Source organism: Aulostomus chinensis, chromosome 11 (assembly GCF_037954235.1).
Source record: "Aulostomus chinensis isolate RoL2024-O1b breed Wild chromosome 11, RoL_Achi_v1.0, whole genome shotgun sequence".
NCBI lineage: Eukaryota > Metazoa > Chordata > Actinopteri > Syngnathiformes > Aulostomidae > Aulostomus > Aulostomus chinensis.
Window position 1 is genome coordinate 15,041,408 of NC_141330.1, and position 12,095 is coordinate 15,053,502.

The 12,095-nt window shown below is 43.6% G+C and overlaps 1 protein-coding gene across 1 annotated transcript; it reads right to left on the reverse strand.

The window, feature by feature from the left end:
• Positions 1 to 987: 987 nt before the first annotated feature.
• tcea3 (transcription elongation factor A (SII), 3) lies at positions 988 to 11,820 on the reverse strand. The gene is made up of 20 exons (XM_086217295.1): positions 11,606 to 11,820; positions 10,878 to 10,940; positions 10,458 to 10,563; positions 10,234 to 10,339; positions 8,053 to 8,532; positions 7,863 to 7,976; positions 7,509 to 7,604; positions 7,378 to 7,422; positions 7,199 to 7,300; positions 7,050 to 7,115; positions 6,824 to 6,883; positions 5,808 to 5,876; positions 5,644 to 5,706; positions 5,470 to 5,544; positions 2,954 to 3,114; positions 2,811 to 2,872; positions 2,534 to 2,683; positions 2,242 to 2,388; positions 1,724 to 1,795; positions 988 to 1,608 (listed from the first exon to the last, which is right to left on the reverse strand). Exons 1-20 carry the CDS (start codon positions 11,672 to 11,674, stop codon positions 1,600 to 1,602), a joined length of 2,115 nt encoding a protein of 704 aa, XP_086073421.1. The 5' UTR covers positions 11,675 to 11,820; the 3' UTR covers positions 988 to 1,599.
• Between the last annotated feature and the right edge of the window lie 275 nt (positions 11,821 to 12,095).

A 12,095-nucleotide genomic window follows, 5' to 3' on the forward strand; every position in this document is an offset into this window, starting at 1 on the left:
CTTTGTAATGTATAGATCATTTTGCTTTAAAAAAAAAAATTAAAATGTATATATGGCAGGAGGTTTTTTTCCTTCCTCGTGGTTAGATTTCTGCAGGGACGTTGAGGAGAACGTCAGATGAACAGCGTAAATGATGCAGAAGAGCCAAATAAGTGTAGTTTCGACTGAGAAAAGCAGATGGTGGATACTCAGCTAGAGGGGGGTTCTTTCTGTTCTGAGGACGCACACCATATTTCTGACACGCTTCGCCAATTTTGCACGAGATGTGCATGTAGCAAATTCTCCGGGAACACAGAAATGAGGGTGAGTAATTGGCTCACATAGATGAATAATGTTCAGGATGACAGTTTTGTATTGTAAGGTTTAGCTTTAAGGTTTTTATTCCCTTTCTTTCCATGTCACGTCATCAGCAGCAGCACGCCCCTCCAGCTTCATCAGCCTGTCAGACTGGCACTAACAAGCCAGCACCTCATTTTCAGTTGGTAACCTGAAGAGAAAAAGAAGTCCATTTGGGGACAAAAGCCGCCCGTTTTTGGACGCCTGATGCATTGTTGCCATCTGCTGTTCTGATGCTGCAACTTCATATCCAGTAGTAGTTTTTCATGTAAAACCGACTGAGAAAAATGGTTAAAATGATGAGCACTCAGATTCATTTATCTGTCATATATTGACATTATCAATGCAAAGTGTCAGGACACTTACACATCTTTGTCATTAAATGTTGTCTACAGCGTGTCTGTCCATCCTCGGAGGGGGATGGACCCCCACCCGCCCTCCCGTGACTTCCTTTCAGCTTTCTTCTATTTGCTCTCCCTGTGAAAAATGATTTTTTTTTTTGGGGGGGGGGGGGTGATTTTTCTTCACTTCTCCTCCATTGAGAGTCTGAAGCCACAGAAGCAAATTGTGATTTGTAATTCTGGACCAAACACACAAACAAAAACAATAACAAAAAAAGATTCAAATGCAAATTTTTTTCCCCCCACACGCATACATTTGTTTCTATTTTCACTTCTAAATTACTGCAAATAATAATACATTGTGAGCGTTAATGGAATGTTTTAAACATGAGAGTAAAAGGCCATCATGTTGATAACTTATGCAGTTTATTGGAATCATATATGTACAAAGTGATCGGTAGAGTGAGACACAGCATATTAAACAGCTCATATTTATCTTGCTGTTGATGTGATTTTAATCGCTGCCAGCGTTTTCACCTGTTGGTGCGTTTGATGCGAAAACTATCAGGCAGATTTTTACCAGACGTGAAACGTGTCAACAAAAAAGCATTTGAGATTAAAAACATGATTTGGGGGGGGGGGGGGTAAATTGACTGTGGCAGTGGTGTGGGCGCTCTAGAGTGACCTTCTACGCTGATTTAATGACTCAGTTGTCAAACTGACGTTCATGCTCAATCTTCACTTTCATTCTGCAAACCCTGGTTATCAGCACATGCTTAGAAATTCAAAATTCATCTCAAAACTGTAAGAATAAAACTATTCAAATCACCAGCTGTGATTTATAAACTCCCTTTCCTCTCCGTTATAGAAAATATGCAGCTTAAAGTATCCAGAGAAAAATTGTGGTTTCACCTGGAAGGCATCAGCAAAACTGGAATTTAGAGAGGAAAAAAAAACAACACAATTATTAAAAAATGTTTTTTTTGTTTTTTTTTTTAGAAAAACACCAGACATCGTTCAGAGGAAAATAGAGGAAAACCACTTACCTTCCAGCGGTTCCCGCACTCATTACACAAGACAAATGTGGTCATTGGCTCATCAGCACTGCGAGTCTGCACCTGCAACATAAACACAGGGAGTTGTGTTAGCTGTAGCGTTAGCAAAGAAGCAGCGGCGCAATCAATTCTTCCTAAGTACTTCATTAAAGAGGCTTTACTTTACTCCAAATAGGCTCAGTCTTTAAAAACAAAGCTAATTTCACAATAAAAGACCGGCTGAAAGAATGTGCCTGATTCCTGTGCCCTCAAACAGCCATAAAAATTTAACACCTTTATTTTGTTTTCCTTTGCATGACATTTCATCATTGCATGCTCTTGAGGGAAAAAAAAAAAAAAACAGATGAGGACAGAAAGTGCCCTAATAAAAATTCAGCACAAAAGCTTTCTGGTGTAGATGAGCCCAAGGACTGACATTTACTACTGAAATACACCGAGCTTTATTTTCTGTTCTATTCTTCTCCTCCTCTCCTCTGTCGTCCCTGGGTTCTGTCGGTCAGCGTGAGTACCTGATTGTAGGTGCAGTTCTTCTTCTTGCACTTGCTGCACTGCAGCAAGTCAGTGGTGGTGCCTCCAGTTTTGGCCATCTGGTGCTCCCTGATGGCCTCCTGGGTTAGAACGTTCCTCAGCTGTTTGAGCTCGTCGCTCGCCATTTCCTGCATGAAGATGCAAACGAGATGAAGCAGAAGGGACGCAGTGATGATGAAAGGGGAGTAAAAGTGAGAGGAAACTACCTGAAAGGCACTAATCACTACAGCTACATGAAAGGAATGTCATTAACAGGGCCAGGATGCACCGTACCTCAGCAGTCATGGTGGCGATGCGGTTTAAATCGATGCTTCCTGCCAGAACGTTCCTGCGAAGCCCCGGGTTCTTTGGGTCCTTCAAGTTGCTGATGCGGCTCCGCACTCTGTTTTTGTATTTCATGTCAGTGGCCTTAATCTCCTGGTAGATATGTGCACCCTACAGTCAAGGAAGAACTCAGCCCACCGAGGCATAAATCTAATGATGGTGCGTTCTCCCTCACTGGTTGAACTGGGGATTAGTCAGACCAACCATGTCTACCAGTAAACTGAAGGATATGATCTTCGATCTCCGCCGCCATGCTGTCACAGTTGGTTCCGAAATCTTTGTAGTCGTCTGTGAACGCAAGAGAACACACATTAATCTTGTGTTCTCATTTAAACTGGACACAAGTGTGGAATATGATCTCGGACTCACTGTCCGTGCGTAGAGCAGCAGCCAGCATCTCGATGCACTTGTCTCTGATGGAGCATCCGGTGGCCAGGTGAGGAGGCAGCACCCCCCCGCCGGAGCTGAGGCCGGGGGACATGGGGCTGGTCGGAGTGGTGGGAGTTTTAGGAGGTTCGCTCTTGCCCTTTCTGTTAATTTAAACATAGCAGGAATGTAAATAAGTCAGAATCAATTGAAGATAATTGGATACAGATTTGTGATATCAAATCTGAATGAACAAAACTATAAAACTACAGGTGAGCGGTGATTTATAGGAGTCGACTCATCTGAAGCACACACTTGGACTTCAGTTGTCTACGATGATTTTCATCTCCGTCAAAGGAGCTCTAATTAAATTCTTATGGCTACTTAGTGGCATAGGAAGAAGCTGTAAATAACACTGATATGTTATTGCCTTTCTACCACCTCGTAGAAACACATGAAACGTCATGACCTCTTCACACCTGGCGGCGGCCGTTGAAATTACATAGCAACACCACAGGAACCAAACAGGAAGTCAATTAGCTTCCTTTAGAACAATTACAACAATGATATTCCTGCTTTAAAGACCCAACTGCCTTTGCTTATTTTTTTATTTCAGTTCAAAAGTATAAATAATTATTTATATGATTATGCCAATCCTTAATACAGAAAAGCGCTTCAATCAATAGATTCCATGTCATGTGACTGAGAAGCTGGACATGGGAAGTATTGGTCACACCTTTTATTGCATTTTATGGCCCCCTATATTCTATTTTAATACTTTAGTGCATGAAACACTTTAAATCAACATCTTGTAAAATTCATATATTTTTCCAAAGTGTCCATATCATGTAGACGCATGACTTCAAATCACCACATATCATCAGACATCCATCCATTTTCAACCGCTTATCCTGCTAATGGTCATGGGGGGGCTGGAGCCTATCCCAGCAGCCTTCAGGTGAGAGGCAGGGTTCACCCTGGACAGGTCACCAGTCCATCACAGGACCAACACATAGAGACAGACAACCATTCACACTCACAGTCACACCTACGGTCAGTTTAGAGTATCAATCAGCCTCGTCCCCTCTTGATGTCTTTGGACTGTGGGAGGAAGCTGGAGTACCAGAGAGAACCCACACAGGAACAGGAGAACATGCAGACTCACACAGAAAGATCCTGTGCTGGAGCTGGGACTTGAACCTGGAACCTTCTTGCTGTGAGGCAACAGAGCTGACCGCTGCACCACTGCGCTGCCTATTTTTAGACAATTAACACTAATTTTGTGTGAAATCCATTTTTCGTGTGCTGTAAAAATTCATCAGTGGTTCCAATAGCTTCAACATCATGTGACCTTACTGACTCTGAATCAGTAGATGGTCCTACTGGACTGGAAGGATGTGACAAACCTATTTGTTCTACATCTTAGCGTTTCCTTTATTTCATGTTCGTATTTAAGTGTAAAATTCTTCATATATGGCAACAAAACCAATCAGCATCTCACCATGTCATGTGATCGAGGGACAGATATTACTACAAGGAGGGAAGTAGCTGTCACAATTAATATATTTTATTGCCTCCTTTATTTTACATGCATATTTCAGCGCAAAATACTTTCTTCACGTCATGCAAAAAATATATCTTCAAGTTATTGAAGCTGTATTTTCAATAGCTACCATGTCATGTGACCTCAAGACTTCAAATCAGTATAAAATATTATTAATTTGGGAGAGTAACACACATCTTTTTATAATTTTATTGCTTCCTATATTTTTTTTTTTATGTCCTGCAAAAGTCCTACAACCGTAAGATTCAAATTCGTCCCAGATGTTATTACTAAACCAGAAAAAGAGGACGTGCCTCTTTTATTGCCTCCTGTAATTTATTTTGGTGCGAAATGCATTTTCCGTATACTGCAAAATTCCTTTTATTCAGTATTCAGAAGGATTTGTGTAGGATTTTATTGTGAGTTCTTTTTTTTGTCTCTGCCAACTCCAGAGGGAAAATAAATAAAAAACTCAATAATAAACGGTCTATTATGTTCATATATTCCTACTCCTCCTCCACGGTGGGCGCCACAGAACACTGGGTGCCAAAGCAACCAGACACATTAAGTGTTTCCTTGCACCATCCCTCAGATGAATCAGTCGTCAGGAACAAGGCTCGTGCTCCTGCACGTGCTACATTCATTATTCCATATCTGCTTTGATGCACTTTTATCCTCTGGTCACCAAGCCCATTATTTGTTTGTACACACGAAATGGAAAAAATATGAGCAGACGTCCAGAACAGGTATTCTAGTGCTGTGGAGTTGAGCTTTATAAGAACAAGTTCTCTTCCCCCCTCCTCCTATCAGCTTTCAGCAGGTGTTGCTGCCATCAAACGTTCCCACAGAACATGAGAGTATGTTGCAATCAATGATGTCGTCGCTGCGAATACGCTGTACAACTTCATTCAGGATTACATGTGGTTTTAAGCAGGTGATTTTATGCTAAAGTCGTAGTAAAGTTACAGTGAAGTACCTTTCGTTGCTGTCAGCTGAGGGTTTCCTCTGCGGAGGAGCAGGCTGAGAGGCCTTCGAGCCGTGAGACTCCCTCCTGCAACGCGGAGTCAACATTATTACCTTCACGCTTTCCATTTAAAAAAGAACATGAAATGAAGATTTCCTCTTCCCACACGAGAAAAGCTCCACTTACCTTTCACCTGCGAGCTTCTTTGCTGGAGATGAGCTGCTTTTCTTTGAATCTGTGGACTCCCGCCTAAATGATAACAGACTTCAGGTAAAATATGTATTCATAACTCAGACTGAGTGACTTCCAATGATGGATGAGCCGTTAAGTACTTGAAGCAGCAGTCGTACCTGTCAGGTTTAGAATCGGCTGAGTGGCGTTTCACAGGCTGGCCGGGCTTCGAGTCACACGAGTCTCTCCTGAAACAAGGGAACACGGTTGGGACAATCTGGAGAGCAAACATGAGTGTGTGAGGATCGCCGGGGTCTTTAGGATCGAAGCTCTGTCCTAAGTTTGATGCCAACCTGCAGCTCTGAGGGTCACATCAGGACATGGAGCATTCGTCCCAGAGGAAGGACTACACACACTTCTAGTTTTTGTTAGTCAGGTGCATCTCCGGTGTTTCTAAGCCCAGGACTTGGAACATCGACGAAGCAAAAGAAGCTGCTGGACCAAACAAGTCAACTATAAATTATTTTTATTCAAGTGCAGCTCCAAAAAAACAAAAAACCATTGGTGATCCGTTTGGTCCAGCAGCTTTTTTTTCTTTTTGCTTTGTCGATCAAGCTTTCATCCTCTGGGGACCATGAATCACTGCTGGAATATGGACCAGAGCGTCTGACCAACAAAGTCACCATACCAAAGTGCACACTTCCAACTCAGCTACAAATACTTCACCCGCACACTGTTGGAACTATTTGTTTAATAATGAGCAATTTTTTCAGTCAGCATTACTCACTACATGAAATAACAAAGAAAAACACAGACGGTCAAATAAGGTCGGTCAATATTTTGGTGACTAGTTGTTAAGATCCAGGAAATATAAATATCCAAGCAAGTTTCCTGAAACGGAACAGACGGTTATTCACTCTTGACTTGATTCTTGGCTTAGCCCCACCCACATATATGATTGGCTTACAGAAATTCAAACAAGTCAGAGCTTTTTTTCCCCCTTGACTAGATGTCTTCCTTTCAAACATGAAGCAGCACAGTCCAACACACCAACCTGCAAACCTGTGATTATCTATTTTTGCCTCCTCTAAAGGAAACATTTGCATGATTCCGAACTAAAACCAGTTGAAAAAAGTCAAACCACTAAACCAGCAACAGTGAAACAAGCATGATCACACGCTTAGGAACCTCCAACCTTTCTTTCTTGGCTTCCTCTGAGTGTTTTTTAGCCAGTTTGCTATCCGACGAGTCTTTCCTGCAAGAAGAAAATAGTCTCGGTACCAACGGAAAACCAACAAGAGAAGCTTTTCTCAGTTTGTGCTAAATGTGGAGCTGATAATGTGTCGCCGCGTGGTTGTGGGGAAGGAAGTGTACAGAAATCTCTACAACAAACGTTTCATGCGTCGCCTCAGTTCAAAGACCTGTCTTTCTTTGCCTGATCGGGCGTCTGCTTGTGTGAAGGCGGTTTAGAGTCTGATGACTCCTTCCTGTGGTGAAAAAATAAACAGGGTTTGAAAATGTTCCTCCAAAAGGTGAGAGCATGTGCAGTCTTAACCGGTCTGACTCGGACCTCTCCTTCTTCCCGTCAAGTGAGGGGCGCTTTGGAGCTGGAGGGGGGTGAAGATGAAGCGGAAGAGGAGGAAGAGGAGCGTTGGGGTCTGGAGGTTCTTTTCTAAATGAAAACACATCTTCATGATGAGACAATCTATTTTGGTGAATTGTATGCGGTGAAGTCATGCGGACGCTGACCTTGGTGGAGGAAGATGAAGGTGGAGAAGGGGAGTGTTTGGGTTCCTGATGTGAACATCAACATAAGTTTGAGCTTCCCTGGAAATTCGTACACTCGTCATCCACAACGCATGCAACCAATAACACCTGACCTCTCTTTTTTGACCTCCAGTGATGGGCGCTTCGCTGGAGGGGAGACGGACCGAGCAGCAGGAGAGTGTCCATGAGGGGAGTCTTTACTGTCCTTCCTGGACAAATAGCACAGCACAGATCAGCTGCTGCACATGAAAACACGCCAAACCAAGCAGCATGCCGGTGCAGCAAACCCTCTCGATGCAGACATGCCTGAAGGGCCCCCGTGCACAGCAGGGCCCCCGTGCACAGCAGGGCCCGGTTAGTGTCCAGCTCTAATGCTGCAGGAACATGTCAGTCAACAGTTATGTCGTGCAGCAGCAGCAGGATCATTTCAATCAATCATGCACTTCAGCCCAGGCAGGGAAGGTAACCTGTGTTTTTTCAGCTCCACTGAGGGGCGTTTGATTGGGAGAGGAGGCCGAACAGGTCGGGGTGGGGAGGGGAACCGGCTGGGGTAAAGAATACTGCTGTCCAGGACTCCTCTTCTGAAAAGGAGAAACCAAGCTGAACCTCTGCTGGGGCTTTTTCTTTGAAATGAGTTTTGGTTATCGCCCTTCTCACCTTTCAAATACCGGCTTCTGGACGTCAGCAGGTCTCCGGAGCTCACTCTGAGGTCTCGGTGTGTTTATGGGCTTCTCATGTTTGTCATCTCGGAGTTTCTTCACGTCATCTGCCTTGCTGTGCTTCCTGACCTCCTCGGGATGCTTCTCCTTCTTGCTCTCTTCCACCTGTCTCATCTTTTTATCTTCTTCTAATGATCCCTCTCTCTTTGATTCCGGCTTCTCCGTCTCATTCTGAAGCTGTTGCTTCGTTTTCTTCTCGTTAATTTCAACGTCGTTTGCTCCTCTGGATTCTTCTAAATGCTTCTCATCCCGGATTTCTTTACCATGTTTGTCATCCCGGGGCCCCTCTATGTGCTTTTCACCTCCGCAGTCATGGAGGTGTCGCTTTTTACATTTGTGATCATCATTGCGTTTTTCTTTTCTGTCTTTGTTGGAGTGTTTTTGATCTGAATCATGTTTCAGTTTGACATCCAACCTCCTGAACACAAACAAAAGCAGGCTCATTTATTTATCTCCATACAAGGGTTCGACATTCTTTAAGTATACCAAGTCTGAAAAATAACAAATGTCACAACAAACCCCTGTGCAAACAGTAAACAACAGATAATACAGAACAATACGGTTCTGTTGACTTCACTCGCACCTTTTCATAACCCCGCTCTTGGCATTTGAAACAACAGCTTATACAACACTTTTAAAAACAAAACAAAAAACCTTGGGAAAAAAAAAGGCTTCTTTTATATTTGAGTCCAGTGTTAGTTTGTTTTTGTATTTTATCGTAACAAAAAAAAAAACAATCCCACCCTCAAGGCTGTACATGAAGTGACTGGGGTCAACTAGTCTCAGTTTGAACCCCTGAGTGGCCCTCATCAGAGAGATAAAAGATGATCCTCCCAAGTTGTGTCTCTGCTTCTCAATCCAAACAGATGTGAGCCACTGGCTCCTCGGAGAGGAAAAATCGCGAGTTAAATTGAACATTTTTTCATCCAGATGGTTACAATAGACTCAGAATATTATTATGGAAATAACTTCAGAACACTCTGTTCAGTTACTGTCTGGCTCTTGCTATTATCATCGAATTCAGTGTCAGAGGTGTGGACGGTTGCCACTGCGACCTGAACGTAACTTTTACTCTTGACGGGTACAATAAACAGAAACAATTAGCTCGCGGCTGAGTAGTTTGCGAGAGCAAAACCATCATATTTTCATTTCTGGAGTGCTTTTTAATGAAGCTTTAGTTGCACCTCAGGTAGTTTGAGTTTTAGATGCAACTTTGAAGCATTCAGATGCAACTTGCAATCTCGCCGTCTGACCTCCAGTTTCCAGCCATTATTATGCAAAACTTTGCTTTCAAAGGAGTAATTCACCCTGAAATTAAAATTCCCTCATGATGTATTCACCCTCAGAGACAGAAGGTCAGATGAAATCTTTGAGACAACAAAACGCTGCCGGAGTTTCACAGACATGTTGTTTAGCCCCGCTGATTTCCCAGCAGTGACGCCATGCTTGTAGTCCAACTGAAAATGTGGCTATGAGACTCTTACTGCACGTGCGTGCAGGGATGTAACAGCAGACCGATTTCATACCAGAAGCCTCAGACTGTCGTCCCCTGCAGCGTGAGCAGCAAGGTTGTAAACACAAGTGGTGGAAACAGCCTGTATTCATGTACTGATGCCCTCCAGTGGCCATTTTAACTATGACAACACAAAAGTAGGAGGTGTTTTCGTCTATGTATGCTTTTTGTGGCAGCTGTTTTGGTAAAGGACAAAGCATTGTAAAAAGGTTAGGCACCAATAAGCAACAAATCTTCAGTCCTCGCCGTCTTGATCAGCGACAAATGCATAATTACATGTAACCGTCTCACTATGGATGCTGCTGATCGACTTAACTACAACATGACATGGACAAAAGTGGAGAGAAGTCCGTATACAGAGGTGGAGGCAGCAGGAGACTTGTGGCAGGCTAGTGACTGCATTCGCTGACGTGGACGACACCTGTGTTTCAGCCCTGTTTCATCAAACCGGCTCTCATTTTAACTCAAACCGTGATCTTTTCCATAACTTAACATCTAAATCTAACCAGGCGCAGCTAAAAACAAAAGTTTTGTATCAGGGGATCGGAGCGAAGGATTGGAGGAGTTGTCATGTGCTGTCTGCGCAGCAGATGGTTTAGTACTGACCTGCTCTGTGTCTCGGAGGGTGAGCTGTTTGGAGACGACGTCGTCCTGCTGGAGTCCAAACCGTTCTTCACCTCAGCTGGTTTCTCCGTGTGAGAATGGCCAGAGTCTGTGCGTTTGTGTGTGAGAGTGTGTGTGGGATTCATCAGCAGCAAATCATGCGGTTATCTGATATATTTATTGCACACAGGACACTTTTAAATTCTCAGTGAATCAAAGTCAATTACCCAAAAGTCTTTTCCAGTCCTTAATAAGGACTTTTGCCAAAGCGATGACTTCCTCGTCTGTGCAGTGTTTCCTGATGCCGTTGACAGACATACCGATCCTCGTTTCCTAAATCACACACACACACACAAACACATATTCTCAACGTGGCTTGTCAATACATCCATCCATGAATTGCACCTCTCTTCTAATCCGATAAAGTGATAAATATTTAGGTTTATGTGGAGTGTGAAATGTGTGTGGCGTGAGTCTGCTGAGTTTGGTGGAAGTGTGTTATCCAAAGCTCTGTTGTTGACAGATGAGAAACGGGTGTTTCAAGACAGTCTCATTGCTGGATAATGGAAGTTAAGTCTTTAGATATTTGGAAACAGACCCTTTTGATATGTATGTGTAAGTGTGTGTGTGTGTGTGTGTGTGGTTACCTGGAGAAGTTTGAGCGTCATATTGAAACCCTTCAGTTCCTTCAGCAGGTCCATGGCGCCTTCCTGCACACATACAGTCACAGCAACATTAACTCGAAGCTAATAAATCCTTCCATGTGCCATTTTTAGATTCGTCATAACAGAGACAAATACAGATTTAACAGGGCAACTGGTGACAATTCACAAGGACACCACAACTTATAAGTGAGAGGTAGAGTTGTATTTTTCACATTTCAGCAGCCAATAATAAAAGTCGTGAATGTAAAAGCTCCGCGGACGTCCTCTGTATTTATTTACACTGGCCAGCGGCCACTTTTCTCTCCGTCGTAGTTTGCAGCGGCAGGAGCGTCACGAAACCACGACGAGCTGCAGACAATCACGACTTCGTTCCACATGCAACCTTGTTTACTTTCAACGCGAGTTTAAATAATAACTCGCAGAAGCGTTTGTGGCCGAGCAGTTGACGAAGCTTGACCCACGACTCGCTGCGAGAACTTGGCGACCCCCCCCCCCCTCGCCACCAAACACCTGTTGATCGTCTGTTCCAGTGAACTCGGCTCATGTTACAGTTGTGAAGAGACCACAAACTCAATGAGTGCGGATAAATATTCTCTGCAAACACACACAGGAAACCAAAACAACCCGTGATTTCGTCGAGAGACGTTTACGGGCCTTGAGCGCGGTACGAGGACAACGCGCCACCTGTGGGTGATAAAATACCGTCTCACCGTTTTATTTCTAGACACCATCTTGTCCAGTTTTTTTGCAATCCGGATTATATCTTCCTCTCGCGTCATCGCTGCATTTAATCAACTTTATAGACGAATGAACACCGTCAGCTAAACACTTAATAAACCGAGAAATGGAATTAAATGTTGCACTCGGCGGCAAGTCGGACTTTACGCACGGCGCCCTCCATTCAGCCTGGGGGCGTGTCCTGCTGCCGGATCCCAGCTGACCACCACAGGACACATGACGACTAAATATAGACGCTGTAGTAGAGTAGACACATGGGATAATACACGCATGTACATGAACATCATTCAGTTGAAGCCTGAATCAAACCGTTGGAACCCCAAGAGGGACCCCCCGCCCCGGGCACTGAGCAAAGAAAAGAATATTTTGATCTCTGAATCTGATACAAAAGTTCTGAGTTCACATGTAACCATGTGAAATACTGTTTTTTTTTAATTCATTTTAAAATGTAGATATTTCCCT

Bases quoted from the DNA above. Each gene is read 5' to 3' on its own strand.
- tcea3 (XM_086217295.1), bottom strand. From the start codon at position 11,674: ATGACGCGAGAGGAAGATATAATCCGGATTGCAAAAAAACTGGACAAG. The intron at 7,301-7,377 runs GTCAGCGTCCGC...GTTTTCATTTAG, and splicing joins CTTCATCTTCCTCCACCAAG to AAAAGAACCTCCAGACCCCA. The intron at 2,873-2,953 runs GTGAGTCCGAGA...TTGCGTTCACAG, and splicing joins TGCTGCTCTACGCACGGACA to ACGACTACAAAGATTTCGGA.